Genomic DNA, 23,722 nt, shown 5'->3' with positions numbered 1-23,722 from the left:
GCTGCATCTATCTTAAAGACAATACTTTTAAGTAGTATCAATGCACATGTAAACTATTTATTTTTTCTATTTCCATATTGACAACTAATATTTTTGTAAATGTCATATGTATAATTTCTATATATATGTGTGACTGCATGCACAGATAAACATTTATTACTCTGGCCACAAATATCTCAGTTATATGGGTCTTTAATCATAACACTGAAATGCTATAGTTTCCCTTACAGATTTTATTAAAAAACTAAATTATTTCTTGTGTCAACTACAATCAAAACCTATTATTACATGCATGTATTACACAACTTCCAAGTTTCTCCCCTGAATTACAAGCCTTCTTTGTATTATCTGTGTATTCACAATAAAATTGCTGTCTTCTATGTGGGTGGCAATGACTAATGTAAAAGGACTGCTTGGGGTCTATGATGAATAATCACCTAAATCCTTAAACAGATGCAAAAGATAGAAGATCAGCATGCAGATAACATTGTCACCAAGCTATTTCTTAATAGTAACAAAGAGATTTACTGGGTTACCTACTTCCTTGTGGCATTTCAATAAAATAGGTCCCCTCCTACTACTGCATCTTAATTATAATATACAACAAGCTTGTTCCATGTAAACACATTTGAAAAGTTGTGCCTGTGTACTCTTTTGCACAGGAATGTTCCATATTAGAGCAAAGAGGATTCAGACCCTCACAGCCAAACCTTGGCTTCAAACTGCACAGCAGCATTTGGTAGACAAATGAGAGAGCAGTTGTATCACATGCTACAGACATGATTTCTAGGCACAATCTAAATCACATAGCTATAAGGATCACATTGTGTATGGACAGTGATGAGGAGCCTCACCTACTCCCTGGCCCACAATTTTAAGAAAGCAGCTTTATAGCCACTAACTCCAGTGGGGAGATCTATATGCAACAGAGTTGAAAGAGGCAAACCCCTGCTTTTTAAAACATGCAGTTCACTATTAAAACAGTGTAACTACCTAAAACAAATACCATACAAATATAAACCATAAATTCATCCCTCCTAGATATATATGCTGACACGTAGCTTTGATAACTTAAAACCGAATTCTTACCTATACACAAAACCATTGCCTAGTACAGAGATACCCTCCCATACATGAAGAACATAAACTATTGTGTCCCATACACAATGTTCCTCAACTCTAAATAAAAGAAAGTGTCTTACTTTCTTTGGAGAAGAATTCTCACCAACACAATACTCCAGATAGCTGACAGCTGTACTATACTTACCTAAGGAAAATAAACAAACTTACCTAAAGCACCTTCCCTACATCTCTTTGAAATACTTTAAGCACAACTCCCAATGTTAACTACAAACAGCTATGTAATTCAAACAGCAAACAGGGGCTTCCAAGTGACTTCAAATTTTTACAGTGACAAATAGTTTTATATAGTTAACAAGAAGGCAAAAGGGTACAGTTTGCTAAGTCATTCTGAGCAGGTCATAAACTGAACACCACAGAGAGTCCACTTTATCATCTGTTCAATTTAAAACCATCGTGTTTACCTAACAGCAATATTTATTTTATTCTGAGGGACGGGAAGAATTCTTTAGATACACAACTTTAGTACTTACGGGTAAAATGATTAGAAGTGGATGGATTGACACTATCACCACTGTCAGCACTTTCACTGCTAGAAATATCATCATCTGATTCCCGCACAGAGGAACAAGGTGAGGAGCCATCAACTTCTTCAAACTTCCTCTTTAAAATTCCACTCATCGCTGCAATGCTGTCACATGCACCTGTAACAGAAACAGAGGCAATGAAGGACTGAAACATCCAACTGCAGAATATGCAATCATAACCTCCAGAGCAATTTTTACTTAGAAGTACCAATAAGTTGCCACTTCTAGTCTCAAATAATCATTTAGTATGAAATCAGATATAATTCATTAGGAGACAGTGAAGCCATAGGAAAGAAAAAAAACATCATAAGTCATACTCAAACTTGACATGTATGGAGGTGGTTATTTCACTAGAATAATGTGTAACAGATTGCTTTCAGTGAGTATTTTTCCCATTTTGATGTCAACAGCATCCCTGATTTCTAGGTTACGTTGTGAAATTTCAAACAAGGAAAAAATTAGTTTCTCTTTAAACAACATTGCTTTGTCCCTCCCTTGGTTGCCACATGAGAGAGGAATGTTCACAATCAGGAATGAAATTAAATAAGAAGAAATCATCCTGAACACCACAGTTCTTTATGCCAAATATACATGATCTAAACAGTGTTCACATCACCCATATAGGAAATCCATTTGATAATTCCATTATGGACAGATAAAAGACAATGAAATCACAAAGACCATATACCAATCTAGTGTTCAATAAATGCCTGGAATTCAGAAATTCCCCACTCCAGTCAGAGATACAAATTGCTTCCCAAACTTTCTCATTCACACATTAAGAAATGAGATGCCTAATATATTCCTGAGGTTGAGCAGAAGATTATAAAGCAAAGCATTCAAGCAGAAATTTAGCAGCAGAGGTAGAAATATATCATGAATTGCACATAATTAAGGAGAAAGTGTACCCGTAACCAACTGAGGAGAGATCAAGAACAGCTGGAGCTTGCTTAGAAGACTCGCAGCTGCCACCATGCCGCCCACAGCACGGCAGAGCCAAGCAGTGCTGATACTTATCCAGGCAAAAAGTTTGTCTAGGATTGATAACACGCTAGACTTCCCGAGAAAGACACACAGCCTAGTGCTACAGACTTACCCCAGGGTTCTGCCAAATCCCACTGAAAGCAAGAAAAAAAAAAAAAAAAAAAAAAAGATGTTTACATTCCTCACTAAACCAGAACTTTTTAAATCCCTGCAGCTACCTTTAGGACTCATTAATTCTGAGCCAGCTGCATACTGCTCCATCGAGGAAGCTGGACTAGATAACTGCCAGAGCCCCCTTCCAACCAACATTTCAATGGTTATATGTTCAAAAAAAAAAAAAAAAAATCTGTCAGGAAGCTAACACATGCTGGGCTAAATGGCTACTAGTAAAGACTGGATTAAGGCAGAAACTCCAGTACTGGCCATACTGTTTAACAATTAGCACATTTCAGAGTTCTGGCCCAGGCCACCTTGCACTCTCCTGGATAATGCAGGATGCAGCAGGTGCCAGAACCATTCCCAGCAGGCAGGCTGGATGGGATCACCCCGATTTTGGCAGAGGGCTGACAGCTTAGCCACTGTGGACAAGAACCATACCCTGTCACTTGACAACAGAAGCCAGAGAATGCTGACCTTAGCCTGCATCTTCTTTATCTTTTTCATTATTACAGAGGTAGTCTCAGTGATGTAGCTGCTATGTTCTGACCCTGTAAGCACAGCTCTTCAGTAGATTCTTTGGTATCTTTGCTTACATTTGGTCTAGTACCAAGCAGTTTCAATGTCTCCTATGCGTCCCATAGCTCCCTTCAAGCCCCAACACTAGTTTCCTTCCCAGAAAAAAAGTAGTAACAGTCTGAAAAAGTTTGCAACCAACTTTTGGCCCGATATGAAGCTAGGAGAGGATAAAAGTGGACACATGAATCTAAGAGCTAAAAAAATAAAAAAATTAATGGGTTCATCAGATTATAGAGTCTGCAGGACTAATTCAAAATCATAATTCAGCAAACACTGAAGTCTGTCTATAGGAAATCCTGAGACTGAGGTGGCAAGAATATCATAGTTTCATCCCAGTGCAATGGAAAGTTAGTTCTAATTACTTTGTTCTTCTGACAAAGCATTTTACATTGTCTGCCAGATCCTAAGCACAGCAGGAGGGAGTTATGGGCAGGTTTAAACTTGCTTTGTAATTCAGAACTAGAAATTACAGATATATTATACAACATTTTTATGTTATTATTTAATTTCAAGGACTGGAACAGAAGTTTTATAATAAAGGAGTTCATTCACCTTTTAGGAAGCAGAAGCTCTGAGAACCACATACATGACTGCACCAAGTTTAATATCCTGTCTCCAGCAGTACTCAGTATTTAACGCTTCAGCAGAAAGCAATGGGATGAGAAATCCAGCCACAACCACTGCAGATACATGGCTCTGCCTCCTCATCCTTGCAGTCAATTTCCCCTAAGCATAAGGCTGAAATGTTGCTATATGACAGTGCACAGCCTCTTATAAATTCACTTGACTTGCTCTCCTGAGGCAACAAGTTTCATATTAGTTTATTGGGGGGAAAAACCCATAGCAAAACACATCTCCCAAAACTATAGCCACAGACCCTTCAAAATCACAGCACTTTCAGGTTTTATAATATTTTGGACAGTAAACAACAGCAGAACTGTGCTTGTGTCTAGCCGCATGCTGTAGTAGGTAGAACTCAACATGTACAGGTACTCCCCACAAAGTGGAAATCACTGAAGTCACTGAGGCCTTCTTGCTGTTTGATGGTGATATTTCTGTTTCAGTCACCAACAGCTTACACAGGAGGTGCAGTGTATCTGCTGACCCTGTACAGAATTAGGAAATGCCCTTATACTTGGGGGAGCTGTGCTGGAAAGGAATGGCAATAGAGAGGCAAATGAACAGCAGCATTGAGTTACTCATCTCAGAGCTGAAGAGCCTGACCGCTGTTGTTGCCAGCACACACCCAGCATGTTAATGTCTATGCTCTCAATCTCACAACTGTGCAACCCTTAACAGCCTGCCTCTGGGGAACTCCCCAAAGTAGCACAGCCCCCTGCTGATGCTACTCCACTTTTAATGTGGTAACGAAAGTGCTCATCAGCCAGAACAAGGAAGAGAAAGTGAACAAAAATGTGTGCAGGCCTGAAAACACTTGTGCACTCAGTTACTATTCAAACTGATTTTTCCCAATTCTAAGTTAATGATTCACAGGACAAGACATGGATTCCCATCAGAAGGTATCCAGCTCTTGAGAGTAATGTATGGGGAGTGCTGGTCCCTGACACATCTGTCTTAAGTCTGCTCTGGGAACTGGTGCCACATTCACTAAGGCCAGAAAACAAAAGCTGGGGGAGTGATGTGCAATCCTGACAGGTACACACTGCAGTTACACCTGCTCTGTCTACCCCCTGCAAAGGTACAGGGACATACAAATGGTCGATTACTGCCTGTTGACTGAGAAACAGCTGTTATCAATTGAGAAACCAGTAGCTTTTAAATTACTCCAATGGTTTTATCTTTGACCAGTCCTCAGATCAAAACCCCTTTCCTAGAAGGCTCTGCTCATCTGTCACCAAACTGTCTTCTTCAAAGGAATATAAGCTTCTTCAGCATCTCACTTTGAACTTCCCCTAGCAAAAAGGCTGCTTCTGCACATACCCAGAAGTTCTAGAGATCTGAGATGCCTGAACAACTTCATGTCCAGGTCTTCCTGGGAGCCTGAACTTTGTGTCCTTCCAAGCAAGGTGCCTAAGAACAAAAGTAAAATAAGAGCATGAGTGCAGAGCATGTTGAGAAGGGAAAGGGACTGAAAGGCTGGGCCAGGCCCAAACCCATGAGTGATTGTTTAGCTACACAAAGAAAAGCTGGTAAATACAGTACAGCACTTGGCATGCTACCTGTACACAGTCTCTTTGGATTATGAATCTTGGCATTATTTTCTATAGAGAGAAATGATCTCCACCTAGGCAAAGGCCTAGGGTGCTCTCTGCTAAACTATAGCTAAGATGCAGCAATTACTAAACAACAGATTCAGCTCTCCAGCATTCTGGTGAGTTCCTTACCTATTAAACGACTGTGTAAATTACAGAAAACCAATTCAGCAGCAGATTTTTTAATCTTAATCTTAAAAAAGATGTTTTAAGAGGAAGAGTGACCTACGTTCTGTTCTTGAAAGCAAAGGTTTATATGTCTGCCTTCAGGAGCAGGCACTGGACTGTGACTGTGGAGCCTAGGGAGCTTCCATAGCAAATAGCTGAGCTGTGGTTCCATGCTGAAGAGAAACCACCCAGACATTGGGGATTAAGACATTTAACTCTCAAGCATCTAACCTCTAATTGCCTTGCTGCTTATTTCATTAAGGGGGATGTGATGTAGGGACTAATCCTGAAACCTTACCCAGAAACGAAAGACCTGCAGTCCTCAATGACCACAGCCTATCCCTACTACAAGAAAAAAAAAAAAAAAAAGTATTTCTGCTCAGAGACATTGGAAGAACAGGGTATTTTACAGCCATCTCAAGACATGCTCCTCCCCACAGTAAGTTACTGGACCTCTGCATCAGTAAATGAACTCTGCTAGCACTGTAATTTTTCCTTGTCTTCAACTACAATGGGATTCTGATCAATTCTAAAACACTTTAAAAGGAAATGTTTGAAAAACAAAGCAGTTGTATTAAATAATAGGATCTCTGGGGGAATGACAGCTTGGCCTGTTTATTTCTAAATTCTTTTTCTGAACATTAATCCCTCTTCCCTTCAGTAAAAGGCAACTGGATTCCTTTAATTTATCTTTTGGCCACCTTAAAATCAACTTGGCTCTCTTAACACCCTTAATTACATCTTTAAAACATCAAGTTTGCATATCACAGCTAACATAATGTCAATATTGCAATTTAAATATTTAGTCAGAACTTCCCTATGAGGAAATACACCTTACACTACACAATGCTTGCTTTAATTGAGAAAGCATTAACACTTGGAATTAGAGTGACATGGTATTTGGTTGTAGCCTACACACTCTCCTTCAAAAATATTTCCAGCCATTATGACTTTAAATGCAGAGGAAGTGAAGTGAAAGTGTCAACAATGAGACTGCCCAGGGGATGGTCAAAAGAAATGGCTACAATTTAAATGGCTAAATAAATATAGGCTAAAAGTCAAGTCAAGGGTAAACATATAAATTCATAGTGCCCCTGGCAGGAATCAATTATGCTGGCTATTCTGACCTCTAAATACCTTCTTCTGGAAAGGGGAACATGAAAAGCTTGCTCTCGTTCTCTCACTTTTTGTTCGTTTTCTTTCACCTCCTTTGCAAGTTTCATATGTACCTTCATATAAGTTTAAACTTGGTAAAAACATTTAAAAAGTGTAAAAAGAGATAAACTGTTTTATCTGTGTTACAAAATAACGATAATTTTAAAAGACACTAAATTTTTAGTGGAGACATCTTTCAAATGTCAAAGATGTGCCTAAACACATGAACATTTACCTAAATTAGTCTGGTTTTGAGAATGACAATATAGACTGAATAACAGCACAATGGAAGAGATAAAACTGGATAGAGATAAAAAAATGAGAAGCGATTGAAGTAAAAGTTTATTAAAAAATTCCTTTCCTACAGAAACTGGACTCTGAGCCAAAAATACTGAGTTTCAAGTTTCCTTCATTGTTTAAGAGAAATGTAAATGAAATAGCAAAGCCATGCACTGTCATGATCACTGGAGGCTGGTCATAAAGGAGAAGGTAAATAAAGCAGATTTAAAAAAATATGGGTGTCCTCGAAGATGGGTGTTACCATGCAGAAGGTATTCATCTATGCTATGTATCTGAACATATAGCTAAGGATTTGCATTGGCACAGCACACTCTTAACAAGCCAGAACAATCAGCAAAGCAGATCAGTTGTAGTAATATACCCAGCTTCTCAGCAGAACTAAACTGTGAAGCAGAATGCTGCTCTAATACAGTTAGACCACTTGCAGTACCCCTGTGAAATATATTTTTAGCTTCAACAGGCATCTTTGAAGTTTAAATATACATTGCTTTGGATATCAAAATAAAGGGTCATATGACAGCAAAACTTACGCTACTTGCCAATTATTCTTTACTTAGCTCTGAAAATTTTGTTGCTTTTCTAACATAGGTTTTCTTTTGTCATACACTGGCAGAATTTAATTATGTATACACATTTAATGTAGATGTTTAATATGCCTTAAGAAATACTAATAAGAATTCATCACATAAGCAGCACGAAAAATGGTCTTAGCTTATTACGCACCAAATCCTGAGATATTAAAACCGCCTGTGCACAGCCAGCAGTCATTTGCGTTTTAGTACTGCTGCAGCATTATACAATAGGCATGCTCAGCACGTTCCCTAATGGAGACTGCTTCAACTTTCCTCTCCTTAATTCAGCATTCAAATTCCAGCTTGGCAGACAATTTTGTTCAACCTGATGGCTTTGTCTTGTCACATCCAACCAAGAGAACGCTCAGCTGCAAGAATACCTTCTCCTACACCTATGGAAGTACTGACACAGATCTGGGAGCCTCAGGAGCCTCCGGATTTTAAGTGAGGAAGAACACATAAACTGGTGTGGACCCCCTGATACTACAATAGTCAGATCATGTTCTTCCAACTTCAACAACTAGTCATTTAAAACTTACAGTATGAGCTTGGTTCTTTGCATCTGACATCTTACAAGCAACCAATCAAAAGATTTGGGGTCGATGGGATTTTTATTTTTATCTTTTTCTTCTTTTAAACACCAGAAGTATAGAAATTTCCCATAACATCTTGTTTTTATCTTTGCAGTAAGTGTTAAAATTAGAAGAAACATCATTAGCCCAATTCTCTAATACCCTCACAGGGCTGTGCACAGTTTTAAGACACCAAATAAATATTTGGCACAGCTATTTGTAGCAACTTAGTGATGATTGGCTGCTCTGGTAGCCCAAAACACTTCTTGAAGAGGTTACTCTGTGGCTTTTTTCTACTGGGAAGCGTAAAGAGAATAGTAGAAACTGAACAGCAGCTCAAAAATACCAGAAGACAACTTATTGTCCTTAGTAGAAATATTAAACGAATGTATGAAACAGGCCCCCATAAATAAAAAAACATTTTGGTTAGCAGGAGCTACCATTCAATTGCTACCAATGAAACAAATGTAGCTCCATGGCATGAGAGTAAAATCATGACTTCATTCAAGGTTTGGCCTCAGGTGACGCCAAAATTAGTAAAAAGATGTTTAAGTGCATCTTTCTCTGAACAGTCAATAAAACTATTTGTACTGGAAAATATGAATTATTAATATCTACTGGAAGGCTGTGATGTTTTAAAACTACTATCTTCAAAAGTAGATTTATGGCTATAATAATTCAATCCTTCTATCTAAATCAAGGACATTGCACAACCAACATATAACGTTACAATCTGCAGGTTTAATGCACTCCCAAGACAGTCATAAGTAAGCATGCAGGCCCACAAAAAATGATACTTAAAAATAAAAGATGTAAAATTAGTATTTGTTTCTATTATTTTGTTTTTTGACTTTTTACCATACACGATATATCTATTTAACCAAGAAAACCAACATGTTTATTTAAAAAACTCTGGAGACTTCTAGCAATAATATTATTTCAACAATAAACACTGATTAGTGAAATTCACCAAAAATCCCCATAACATGCACAACAAATTACTGAATGCAGGAAACAGTGAATTTATACAATACAACAACTGGTAAGATTCATCCTGCCGCTGACATGTATGTAGAGTGTTGACAGTTCACCCTCTCTTCTAAGAACAGCACAAGTTATAAATAAGCTACTTAGTTACCAGCTAGAAAACAGAAGCAGAATTTCATTCCAAGTTTACTAAAAAAAAAATTCTGAGAAACCAAATGAACTTGATTCTTTATGCATTTGCCTCTTCTGGATGGATGCCCTGAGGCAGAGTTGGGGTTTGCTTCACTGGTGGATGCTCTTCTAAGGGTCACAGTGTTTAAGTGTTCCTCTATATGGTTACTTTGATATTTAGGGCTTTAATCAGAGTGCACTTTTTTTTTTCACTGGGGTGAACTAACAGTCTCTCTGCCATCCACCATCCATTTGCACAATACTTGAAGAAGATCTACTACTTCTCTTTCAAGCTCAGCTGAAATGAGGTAACAGGTTAAAAAAAAGGAAAATGTGATAGACATATCAAACAATATGATAGGCATAGAGAAAGCATAACTGTGTAAGCCTAATCTCCCTAAGAAATAAATCAAAAAGATCAGCTACACTAAGATTTCAAATTCCCAAATTTAGTGACCAGAGCATCACAGAATGAGATAGTTGATTTTTATGAAGGGAGACAAAACATACGTAATCAATAAACTAAAACATTTCTCTGGAAGCCAGCAGTCTTCTCAGTAATTTCAATACCTGAGAACCTCAAAAAATTAGGATTTTTAAGGAGCCTATTCAATAACAGTCAATATTTCCAATAGTAACTTCATACTTTTAGCCAGCAATTACACATAGCTCCTTACTCACCTGTGCATGTGTACCCTTGTATACTTGACACAAAGGCACATGAAGGAAGTGCATATGGTGTTATCACAAATGAATCTGTAAAGCTACAGACCATAGTAGGACTGTCCTAAAATTAGATCCTGACTGTGTTAAAACTGAACACTGACTTTTCACTTTTTTGTAATACTAAAGAAAATCTGGAGTTTATGACTGTAGTGACTTGTCATCATACTAAATCTAAAAATCCCTTTCAGTTCACTTTATAATTCAAAGCTGAAAATTCTTCCAGAATGCTAACAGAAGAGCCGCAGGTCTAATAATAAGTATGTACCCATCCAATTCCCAAGGCACTCTTCTCACTGAGACAGTGATGAATAGAAACTAAGCAGCTAGCTTATTCCCATAGCATTGCCTGACTTGTAAGCACCTTATGACCATTCAACAACATCTCAGCCAGAGGACTCTGCTGGGACGAAATTAATTACCTGCTCTATGCTCTCCTGGAAAGCACTGCTGTGAAGGTACGTGGCTTACACTTCCAACCCAAGATTTTTTTTTTTTATTATTTGATATATTTTATGACATTTTGCTTTATCAAATCTCTGATTGTTCTGTCTTTTCCAGGGGAGCTGAGATGAGAAGGTTAATGCTCTGCAATTTTCACTTTTTCATTTTATTGTTAGAAGATGTTTGTTTAGAAATAAGAGTGGGTGAGGAGGGCATAATGGTAAACAACTGAGGGACTTAATTGAAAGCTACAAAGTTAAACCTTGAGCTTCTCTGAAAGTGAATGGTTCAGTAAGGACTCTGGTACTACAAAAAAGCAAAACAATGGCAGCTCTACAAGCACTCCAAGTTCCCCCAGAGTCATGGGGTTTCCCTCCCCACCCCATAATAAAATACTTGAAGACAAATTGTTTGCTTTAGAATAGCCGAGAACGGCCTGGTCAGCTATCACAGTTCATGTCAGAAGTAAGCAGTGCTATCATTTGTTGTTCACACTAAAAACAATGACTAAATATATTTTCTAGCTTTCAGCACTTATTTGTTTACTCTTTCACCCTCACACAAATGGCATTTACTAGCGATTGTTGTTGCTTAGAAGTACAACTGAAAACATCTGCAATCCAGTTTATTTTTTTAATATATTTATGCCACATTAAAATGAGACTTTGTTCAATTATAATAGAGATTTGAAATCACTGAGAAGTTCATTATCAATTCAGATGCCTATTCAAAATAACTCAATCTCCTCCTGAAGCCACTGCCATGTCAGCCCATTTCATCCTCCCAGAAGGACCAGCTAGCTGCTCCTCCAGTGGGAGATGCCCATGGGCACTGGAGGATGCCTGGTCCCCATGCTCAGGCAGCCCAAGGAGATGGGTTTGAAAAAGCAGCCCTCTGCCCCAGCTGCGACCCCCAGAAGGGAAACATAAGCCCCGGTGGTGCTGGTCTGTCTACCACAGCTCACGTGGTTGTGCGACAGCACTTGCAGGGACACCACAGCAGTTCACGCTTCTTTACACAGACAGCACTTTCATTGCAGAGTGCTACAGATCCCCAGGCCAGCTCTGGACCAGCTCGCTCAGGTACTGACACCAGAATAGCTGCAGCAGCACAGAGCTCAATGCAGATCGATTTATCCTGATTTGCAGCACAGATGAAAAACATCACTTATTTATAGGCATGCACAGAAATGATTTACCAGTATGAAATAAATAAATCTAACACAACCTCAAATTCCGCTCACTATCCTCAAAGGGGCAGCATGCTAATGAAAGCTAGAATTACCACGGAGACTTATTTACTCTGCAGCCTTACCCTACATAACAGTATCACTTGATTGCATTTCCTCATCGAAACCCAAGGACTACCTGGGACGGTGAAGTTACAATCACTAAATGATGTTCTAGTTCCTGCCCACATCCCTCAAAGACTGATGAGGGTCAGGCTCCATACCACATAGCCCGTATTTCCTACTTCACACTAGACAATATTATAAATATTCAAATCCCTATTGTTTATGAAAGAGAAGGATACTAACCAGCCCCAAACTGAATCAGGGCATCAAACTAAATATTTCATGAAATGATTCACAAAGTAGTAACCAAAAGCCATCTATCTTTTCATCAGAAAGGCTAAATACAAGTGGTCCAATGCATTTTGATGTAAACATTTAAGAAGTATCGTTGCTTATACTTTTGCATTTAAACATACAAAAATTTGAAAAACTCAAGCAGCTTATCTTCCTTTTACCCCTAATTTCACTTTTAGACAACTTACACATTAAGTGGATTTTCCACCAAATTTTTATGGTGATACATATTTATGTTCCTTTTCCCATTTCCCCTATTTCATTGTAGGAAAAAAGGTATAAAGTGATGGAGAACGGAAGCAGAAGTCCTAGAAATGCAAACTTTTCTGGAGGGTGAGGGATAAGACTAGAGGCAGGGAAGTTGTTGGAAAGAATTGTATGTAAATCTGAAAGAGGAAAAACCCCAAAATTTTCCAATTTTTTTTTTTTTGTTAGCAATCATTCACAACTTCTATTTATCACAGGTTTCATTAGAATACTGTAGCCATATTTGTGGAGAGATGGAGAAATTAAAGCCATGCTATTATCCCAAAGCTGTTTTAACCTAGTAAATATTTTTGGCTTGTAGATGAGTCATATCTTTTATCTACATTCAATCCCTTTTCCAGGGTCAAAAAAACCTACAAAAGAGCAATGAAGCAACAGTGATCAAAACACTCGTAGGACTTCCAATGACATCAAAGATGTGATGATGTTTGGCGATGTTTTACTGAGGAAATGGCACATTTATAATCCAGCTTTTCTCAGCATCATAAATGGTTCAGAGCAAGGACAAAGACAGATACTGACAGCGTACATGTACATTTCTCTTTCAGACAGCTTTACCAACCCTGCAATAGATTATACCTGCCTCACTTCAGCCTGACCTTCCATCTGCTTGTTCAGGGGGAAAAAACCCTTAACTTCAAGGTTCAGTTAATAGAAGTACCTTTCTAAGAGCAAATAAGAATTTTAGATGGCAGAATCATCTGTTGCTATTTCAGGGAAAATATTTAAGCTTTGGAATTAATTTTCAACTGTTTACCTTTATGTACCCTAAACTATAACTTCTATGTCTTCAATTAATATTAAACTTAAACTTTATTATTCAACTATTGCAATTGTCCAAACTGGTTTTGTACAAAAGCAAATTCTTCCTTCTAGTAAACAAATGAGATCAAAATTCCAAGATACACAAAGCTGTGCATACTCAAACAAAAATACTACTTCATTCTCAGACCTAGAAGTAAATTAAGACCAGCATAATTAACACCAAATTTCAGTAATACACAAGACCAGAATCATGTCTCTTTCTCCAAAATGTCTGATGCACGCGGAAAGATTTGGCTCTATTTATGATGCTTAAAGCAGCTCAACATCCAGCATTCAAATTGTAGCACAAAATGTTTATATAAACCATAGTTTCAAAAGTTTTGATGGGGGGAAAAAAAAAAAGTGTATTTCCCAATTACCCTAACTTGGCAGCGACACAGACCACCTGCTTGCTTCAGAAATTCTTGGGATCTTTTTTCCTAAAGTTCTTTAAATAACTTATTACTGGGAGCACTTTACAACATTAAGTGCCTGATCCACAGGAAAAATGTTTGGTTGTTTCCTAGGTGCATATATGGAAAAGGCAGGTGTATTTCTAAGTTGTGATTCTACCGGAACAGTGGGAATGCTGTTCCATAAGGATGTTGCTATTGCTATTTTAGTGCACACTGTTAATTTTATCTATGTATGTACTTACTGTAAGTACCTAACCGCCTCATAAATCTAAACTTAAAATCTGCTGCACTCATTTTAGACAAATATGGTAATTACATGATAATTGCATGACTATATGCTGCTTTATTTTCTCCATCTAAATCAGCATAGTGACACATTCAGTGTATCTCATCCAATCTGATGGTAAATACTGCAGGTGTTACTACCGTTTTACCAGTGTTCTCCGTTAAACAAATTGCCAGTTGCATATGAGAAGCACAATGAAACAAATACTTCACCGCATCCTTTCAGATCTATTGTCTAAAGCACGAACAAGCCTGCTTTCAGGGAGATGCCAAACTACCTCTGGTTTTTGATACAGCATTACTTTTTAGAGGAGAAATGTTGTAACACAGTGGTTGCAAAGCCCCTTCACCTAGGTTTTAATAATATTCCTAACTGGAGAATGTTGCTCTTCGAGGCACACCAAATCTCTCAATCTAGCAGCCCTCTGCCGAAGAGCCATACCCTGCTATTTGCAAGGGCAGTTCTTGTCTGGCCCAGCGCCCCAGGAGAGCGAGCGAGCTCCGCACGCCGCTACGGCCGCTGCACAGCAAAGCAGGTGCAGTTCCGCCAGGGCACCGCGCAAGACCCGCGCAAGTCCCGCGGTGCCCCGGCCGCCCCCGCCCCCGTACCTGGAGGCAGCGCCGGCCGCGGAACAGCCCCCACCGCGCCCGCCATCGCGCCCGCCCCGCCCCCTCATTTACATGGGTCCGGCCCCCGCCGCAAGGCATGCCGGGCACAGCCCTCCGGGACGGCGGCCCGCAGGGGCGGTCGCGCCTATCCCCCCCCCAACACCACCCACCCACCCACCCCCACAGCGCGGCTGGTGCTGCCGCCTCCGCCCGGGACCGGGCGAGAGCGAGAACCAGTCCCGGCCGCGGCCCCGGCGGTTTCCAAGGAGACCCACAGCCCCCCGGTGCTGCAGCCGGAGCCCGGGCTCCCTCGGGCTTTCCGCCCCGTGTTTCCGTACAGAGGGCCGGGGAAGGCGAGGGGTCTCGGTTATAGCCAGCTTGGTGGAGCTCACCCACGTGAATTCGCATCACGCACAGACACAATAGTAGAAGTGTGCGGGCACCAGGCGAGCGCAGCTCTGGAAGGGGCGCGCAGTGCCCGCGCCTCTGCCGTGCGAGCGGCCACGGGCGACGCACCCCGGGCCTGGGGCTGCACCGAGAGCCCGTTCCCACATTGACACAGGAACAAAATAAATGTTCGTAAACTACTCAAAGGGGTATTTATAAAGAACATTGCTCAACTGAAATCAGAAGCTCACATGAAAATGACAGCTATTTCTCTACATTACGGGTTTTGTTTATTTCCCCAACTGCTTTTTCAAGGGACCAGTCTCCCTACTGCTGAAATATTCTGCAAAAAATCAACAGATCTATTTCTTCGAGGCACTGCCAGCATATCTAGTTCATGATTTCCAAGTGCTGGAGAAGAAAAAAACCACACCACTAATAGAGAGATTTATGGATAAAAACTTTTACATGGTTAATGTCTATGTGATATGACAGAGAAATTAAATTATCCTCTGCAAGACAAACACAGGCCACTAAAACCTTTGAGGGGCAGTTTTCAAAAAATAAAATATTATATATAATTATCTAGAAACTACTATGAGAAATAAGTACTTGCTTGGAAAATAATACCATATTTTGCATTAATATCAAAGCAAAATAAATGCTGAGGGTTATAATGTATCATTCCTGTGTGTATACAATTGCATTACAAATAACACAACACACCATTTCCAAAATCATCCAAGAAAAATGTGGAGGAAAAAACCCAGATGTAAGTGCACTGTTAAGATATGCTCCAATGTTATATTATTTTTAACCAAACACAGACACTACAAATCTCCTACTGAGAAAGAACGTCTCGAATATACAGCAGAATAACAGATTGTTGTTACTAAATATTTTATGATATTGGTAAATGATCCATCTAGCATAAATTTAATTTTACTTGCTATGCAATTTTTCATGCACAATTGAAGTTTGAATTGTATAGGAATACTACTAAAAACATTTTTACAGTGAATCTGATCGCAGAACTTACACAATTTATTTAGCTTGATATCACATTGATGTACATCCTTCCAATCCCACCTTACAAAATGCAAAAAAAAAAAAACCCAACTTTGCTGATAATAAGAAAATAGCAAAAATACCACTTATATTTAAACCACTGAAGTGTGTGAAGAATCTATAAAACAACTGACCTGTTCAAATTGTTGTTTTTCCGATCCATGCACTGTTTATTAATTAGGAACCAAACCAGACTGATCATCATTTTATAACGTTTGACATGTTCACTGTCTTCCTAGTTCCGGCAGAATCTTCTTAAATTTCCCAGCCCTGTGTTTTACTGCTGGTACCATATGCTTTATTGTTCAGCCACAAGAGCTTCGGTCTGCACAAAGACTCATTACCTACTGCTTGCTGAGCAGCTTCAGGCTCACTGAGCCTGCCTGGGAGATCACATGGGAGTTTTGTCTGAGAAAGCCAGGCATGCCACCGATTTCACCGGCTATGGATATTTTTATCAGCTGAGGTCTACTATGAGGAAGGAATAACAAATTCTAAAGCTTCTTTACCTCATTAAGACAGCAGTTGTTATAGAAATTCCCTCAACTTTTATTATTATTACTCCCATTGTAACACAGGTTCAGGCAGAAATTCAAGACAGTTGTTAAAAGCAATTTTTTCTTGTGGGGAGTGGCAAAAAACGTGCATTGTCTGCATCGCTCCACACAGAGTGTACGCTGAAATTAATATTCTGAAGAGGTAATATTTTGACAACACTTATTCTGCCAGTGTTTATTCTTTATGTAGAGGATGAGCTTCTGAATGAAAAACTGTTCGTAAATAGCAGCCCCTTGATTTAAATTCGTCTCATAAGTCAAGGGCATTATCCTGTAATCTTTGGTCATAAAATTAGTTTTGGTGGTTTCAGTGAGACTACTTAGGTGAATAGGAATTGGCCATTTAAGCAAGGATTAGTCTCAAATCCAAATGACAAATTATATAGTGCAATGACATCTAATCTCTTGATAATAGTTGGTGATACTCTGGGGGGGTTTTTGTCTGTGGGGGTCTGGTTGGTTGGTTTGGGTTTTGGTTTTATTAGGATTTTTAAACACAAAATTATAAATTTAAATAACATTTTATATTGGTTGAAAACCTAATATTTACCAAAGCGTTTCATACTGGAATAAGTGAATATCTAAATTCAAAATTACAAAAGGACTTACATAAAAGGATAACTAATGATTTTTTTTTAACTGGTACATTATCAGTAACAGGGATACATTTTGGAATATTTGGAGATAGTTTAACTCCTAGTGCAGAGTGAACTCCTAGAATATTCTAACTTACAACTCTTAACGTACAGCTAGTGATGATAAATTAAAATCTCTTCTCCACCCTGAAAACCGGTACTGAACATGTAATTAGCCATAATATTAACACTGCAAAGATGCAGCTATTCTATGAAATAGTCAATTATCTCTGGAACAATTCATAGCATTTTGAATATATAAGGCAGCAAAAAGAACCTGTTTTCTCATTAACATTCCACAAATGAAATATCTACTTATTCTATTTAAGATCTCCCTCGTTAGAATAAACAACAGCTTGTTGCTCATTGTTGGCATTCTTCTGGTCCTATGGAAAGTCAGTGTAAGTTTGCCACTGATTTGCATGGAAGAATGGACACATGTGATGAACACAGATTCATGTGCTTTACTGTGTTATCATGTAAATCAGTGAAAAAACTCCCCATTTCTTTATTGTTCTTGGAATCTTGATCATCGTGTATTATTAAGGTTTTCTAACAGTTGATATGCAGTCTCCATGATTACACTGAATTATAAAAGAGAGGTAGTAAAGGATTCACAACTACCCACAACTAAAGCCAGTGATGAATATCTTCTAGACTCTCACATTAATTTTAATAAAAAATTCCATCATCGAGAATTAGTGTATTTTAAAGTGCCACCATTTTTATCTAGCCAAAGACACGGACCGAGCAGATGGTTTGTGGCTGAGAACCTTCTACATCTCTTAAGCAGGAAACACTACTGCTTATACATTAATGAGAAAAAACGAAAGCAGACTAGATGGGTTGCTAACGAACAGCTGGTTTAGCTACAGCTATGCATATTTTTTTCCCTTGGCAATATCATTGATGATGTCACGATGCTAGTGTAGGAAGACATAAACAAAAGGCAGGCATTTTTGCTGCAATAGCACTAGGGGAAAAAAGAAAAACCAAATGTTTGACAGATGGAAAGAACAAAAACTGATCAGGAAAAAAGTACTACTGTCACGTTTTCTGGGTGTCGTTATATACACTATGGAGCATTTCTCAAATCCTGAGAGGAGGTTAGAGAAAAACATGTTCAAGGGCATGATACAGTTAAACCAGTTGGCAGGAAAGTGTTTTTTCTGCAGGAGACAATAGCAACAAGCAGTCTTCATGCTGTACGAAAGACAGCCTCAGTTAATCAGTTCTTCAAGGTTGAGGGAGTGTGGAGAGGAGGGAAGCTTCAATCCTCCATAGTGGAATTTGGAATTTCCCAATTCTAACTTGACGTTTTTAGGTAGCTAAATTATAAGACAGCCCATACTCTCTTCTTACAGGTTTACTAAATAGAATAAAGTCTTTGTCAGAGCCGTTTTGTTGAATTTCTGCCCAAATATACTGTTGAAGAAGTGCCTTTTTGCCACCATGAAAGGAGTTAAAGATCACCCAGGAGTTTCACAGTAGCCAGAACCCAGATCTCCCTTGTCACTCCACAGTGGAAAGAGCTCCAAATGAGACACTACTTTCTGGTACCCCTCCTGTAACAGCCAGGACTTCTTCAGGAGAATTCAAATTCACCTCTCTGAAACAATAGTGGGAGAATGATACGCAAATGCTTAGTGGTCTCTTTCCACCCAGGGTCTCCCAAGGGAGTAGAGCTAAGCGAGGGCTCTCCTCTAATAAAAGGTTCCTTGTGAATCCAAATGAAAACAGAATCAAGAACCTGCTGATAAATTGTAAATAAGGGTAAACTGTCAGATCCCACATCTACTTTGTAGGAAAAGCATTTTGCAGGAACATTCTTATGCTTTCCCATTCCACAGAAGCTACAGCAAAAGGGAACTGGTAAGGAAATTAGGACTCTCAATCATCCCCATCATTACTAAGGAATAATTACGTAAAGCCTGGTTTATTCTACCCTACACACATTTAAACTTGAGTACTTCTACATAGATTATATGCACTGAACACAGATCTTCCACAGAATTAAAAAACCAAACCAAAACACCATAAAACCACAACAACCACCTAAAATCAGCCATATATCACAAAACAGATTAAACCTATGATTTGAACTTCAAATCATTCCTACCTTATACAGCTAAATTATTTTGTTAGGTATTGAGCTTAATCTGATGTTCAGTATCCTGTATCACAGTTGGATGAATCAGATATGAATCAAAACAATTATTGGCACAGCACCATTCAATTTCAAGAAACAAAAAGGGGAAACTTGCATTCAGTGCCTTGTTATTCTAAAGGGCTGAATCCTGGACCTTGCAATAAAATGGAAAAGCTCCTATTTCTCCAAGTACACCAGAAGTGCAGCAACACCGCCTGAGAAAAAGAGGGTTTTGCAGTCTAGTGCCAACAAAGATCTTAAGTCCAGGATTTATCAAACATGTTCAGTGGACCATACGTGCTCTACTCCAGCTCTTACAAACAGCATTGCTCACATGCCATGGTTTGCATTTTATGAGCTACAGCAGCATCAACTCCAAATGCCTCGGCATTGGCTTTCAGGTTTGGAAGTTGATGATTTGTGATCACTTCTTTGCTAAGATCTATAAGCCTTGCCCATGCAGACTCCTCTAATTTGAGCTCAGGATGAGACATAGCTGCAAACTTCCCATGGAACTCTGCCATTACTGAAGAAGTTCTACAGAATTAAAAATGCACATCTGTGAGAGAAAATGGTGTAATATTAATTAAAGCTCTCTATCTGAAGTTACTGTCAGTAACAGTGGGGTAGGATAAGCTTAAGTATAAATTATACATATTTCTTTCCAGACCAAATGTAATTTAATCAAATAAATTTCCTCCTCACCCTGGCCCCAAATGTCTTGCTTCCTCTGGATACACTAGTCACAACTAAACTGTCTTCAAGTAGTGCCACATTAACTACTTGTTTCCAAATACTGGAGCTTTATGTATTTCAGTAGCCTGCCAGAAGGAATAACATACTTTTGGTTCCTGAACTACACAAATATGAAAAACTTACTTATTCCTAAATTACATTTTCAGCAAAGATACATCCATATTTTGAAATAAGAGTCTAGTCAGTGAAATGCAGGAAAACAGACAAAAATCTGTTTGAAAGGTAAGAAGACATCCTCAGCTCAACAGATGGACTGAGAAAGAAACTTATAACTGAAGGACAGGCCTGTGAGAAGCTGTTCTGATTTCTGGCACCTTAGCAATCTCATCTCCAAACTTCATACAGTGACCCCTAGCACGTCAATATAAGGCTGACAGTACCACCCTTCACTCCTATTTCTGACACATTTGCCCTGTCATGTCAATTTGAAGGATACCATATGTAGTTTCCTTTCTTTCTGACTCTCAAATCTCCTTGACCAGGAGCAACTTCCTAAATCAAGTGCAGCAAAGCAGGCACAGGGTAACAGTGAATTCTCTTTACACATACTATGAGGTATACAACAGCATACCACTTCGTAGTGATCTTTAGCAAAACAGCTCTTGAAAAGAATCTTGGTTTTAATTATACATTCTTGCTACATCTTATAATACCTGCATTTTTCCAAGATAAAACAAACCTTCTCACCGGGGTGGTATCTCAGAGGAAAGTGCACTTCCTTTCAGAAAATACCACTGAATACTGTGCATTAGAAGAGCTACTGTATGCAAACAAAAATACTCCTCTGCAGTAAACATCCAGGGTTTCTCCTTTGACAACCTTTCTCAAAACTGCCAGTTAACTACCAAAATCAATGAGCATATTAACTTTGGCAGGCAAATTAATGTACTAAGAGGTGTATAGCCAAGCAGGAAAAGAATCTTTTGACTGCTGTTGCATTAGATGATGAGAGTAATCAAAGCAATTAACTTTGTGTTGCTGTAATGCTTGATATAGTCATTGTCCAAAACATCAGCAAAGCACGGAGTTTCTCAAATAAATCTAAGTTTTATTTTGAAGAGCAAACTGCTTGTTATCTTGTTTAAAAAAAAAAAAAAAAAAAAAAGAAAAGAAAAAAAAAATACTTAGAAGGCAGATACTTTAAGAGGAGAGATTGTCTGTGCTGTCTTGTATGTGCTTCATAAGCCAGCTTTGCTCCAGCCAGTTTCCATGACAGCTCAGACATAGCAACATGATCCATTTGGGGAGTAATTCAGAAGTACACAGAGCTATGCTTGGTGTGGTGAGAAATTGCAAGACAAACAGAAGAAACAATGGTGCTCTTTCGTTTTTAATTAACTGGCATAGTCCCTACTCTATCCCTTTTCCCTTGCTTCGTTACTAAGCACACTGTTTCTCATAGTATCATTTTCCAACTTACAAATTTCACTTGGCTGTTAACCAGCACAAAGTTCAAAAAGAAAGCAAATTAAGAGATATTTGAAGCAAGCATGATAACTAGTATTTTCTCTTTTTCTTTTTCTCCAACTGTTTGGTTCTTCTAGTCCCCCTTATACCACAATAAAGTAAAAAAGTTTACTGAGTCAGTGCAGTTGAAACAGGAGTAAAATCCAGTCAGGAGAAGGCAGACCATCTTACTTTATTGGACTTGTCATCAACAGAACCTTCTAAAGCACCACTGCTGGTAAACCAGCAACATTGCCTCATTCCTCGCTTTTACAATTGCCATAATGGAGCAGACAAGCTCTTTAGTTTTTATCTTCCACTGCAAGATGAATCTTTTATTATTACAATCTTTGAATTTGTTCCTGTCTACCGTAAACACACGTATTTTAATTCAAGCAGAGACGGAAATATAATAGACATGGATCTAAGCAATAACGTAAACAATTTTTTACATTTTATAGCAGTTAGTTTATGAAGCATCTCAGCTTACAACACAATACACTTCCAATGCACTACTTAGAATAAAATACACGGTGGACTTTTAATCTTATATACAAGGTGATATCTAAATTCTAAAATAAGGTGTCTGCCCTGAATTGCTGAACATCAGTTTAGGTGCTCATTCCACAGGAAGCAAATCCACTGCAACACTTCTTCCCACCTCTGTACATCCCACATACCACCTTAGATCTCTCATTTAAAGCTAAAAAGGACACTGAACTCTAGGTTGTATGGTCACTTTTAAGTGTTTCAACCTTGGAAGCCTAGAAACTGATTCTCCTGTAATAATTCTGTACATTTCCATTTGTCCAGCATTGATTTCTTTCCCCTATGTGTATCCAGCAGAGCTTGAAAATAATTATTTATTTCCTCATGTATCACCATCACTGATAACGTCAGCACAGCACTGGGAATTTATTGCTTATGTTGAGTCTTCTCTACTGGCAGAACACAACACATTTTTCTCCCGTATGTTCCATGACAGCAGACTACATTAAGAACATGAAAGCATTTTGCAGAAGATTCCTCTCCTCATAATCCTAAAAACACAGTAATGTTTCACTTCCCCTAAAATCAGTGTTAAAGAAATTAAATGAAAAATCCTATCATATATTTTAGCATCCAAAATAAGCCTCATAGCATACATACAAGATTTTCATCAAGTTAAAACTTGAACCACTATACTCTTACAGAAAACTTTTTACTATGTCATCCTAATGTTCTAAAGCTTCAGAAAGTAAGCCCTGCCAATTCAGAAATACGCTTTCTAAGGAACACTGACTGCCATTCTTTCATATAGGAAGAAGTTTGATTAGCAATATTTAAATAACAACATTCATATTAGCAAATCAGTGGACAGTTCTAGGATGCACTGGTATAAATTCATGACTTCAATGATCAGAATGGACTACTGATTTACAATTTGATTACAGTTTTCAACTGGTGTTCAAAGACACACTGTGTTTTTGGTCTATATGTTTTTGGTCTAACTTTGAGAGTGCAAAGGATAATTGCAGTTGCCACATGCCCTGAAACTGTGCAATGATCAACATTTCTGCAACATGCTCAAGTTTGGAAGTTCTTTTGTAGAAGAGGTAATCAAGTGACTGTTTTAAGAGTTCTACCTCTAAGGCATGAGGACTAAATGAAGACTTATTAGAGCATTTTTGTATTTTTATAGACCAAAAGTCTTTCAAGATTTCATCATTTCAGAAACCTTCACAAATGTATTTTTTTTTTAATTAACCTGCTTGATACCTACCAGCTGTAGGACTTAATGATCCAGTCAGATTTTTGTTCACTGGATTAAGTAGATACACTTTTCACCCCAACTGAAGTACAATAGCCATAGGTTGAGTATGTCAGGCCAGAGCCTCTAACAACCACAGTTTTTTCTGCCTCTTGTGTTGGTGCACTTTCAGTGGAGGAAAGTTTTGTTGGTGGTGTTTTTGTTGGTGACTGTTTCCTGTGTTGCAGAAAAGAAGCAATTACTACATCAGTGTGGTTTTTGGCATCCCTGCAATGAATGTGGTTTCTCAACCAGATTTATCCCTTTGGCCTGGC

General features: G+C 38.6%; 1 protein-coding gene across 5 annotated transcripts in view; it reads right to left on the bottom strand.

Annotated features, from left to right (window-relative positions):
- Window positions 1-23,722, bottom strand: part of CSRNP3 (cysteine and serine rich nuclear protein 3) — a 112,145-nt gene that overhangs the window by 30,869 nt on the left and 57,554 nt on the right. For 4 of the 5 annotated variants that reach the window (XR_006164530.1, XR_004409265.2, XM_042783940.1 and 1 more), the window contains exon 3: window positions 1,614-1,784. Coding sequence is in view for 3 of the 5 variants with exons in the window: in XM_042783940.1 (XP_042639874.1) it covers window positions 1,614-1,784 (171 nt within the window). In the remaining 2 variants the exon portion in view is untranslated. Of the gene's footprint in view, window positions 1-1,613; window positions 1,785-16,249; window positions 16,372-23,722 lie in introns of those variants that run through there. The other variant, XM_033007859.2, reaches the window with a different exon arrangement.

Source organism: Tyto alba, unplaced genomic scaffold (assembly GCF_018691265.1).
Source record: "Tyto alba isolate M040663 unplaced genomic scaffold, T.alba_DEE_v4.0 Super-Scaffold_7, whole genome shotgun sequence".
In the NCBI taxonomy this organism is placed as follows: Eukaryota; Metazoa; Chordata; class Aves; order Strigiformes; family Tytonidae; genus Tyto; species Tyto alba.
This window is presented reverse-complemented; position numbering and strand designations above follow the sequence as displayed.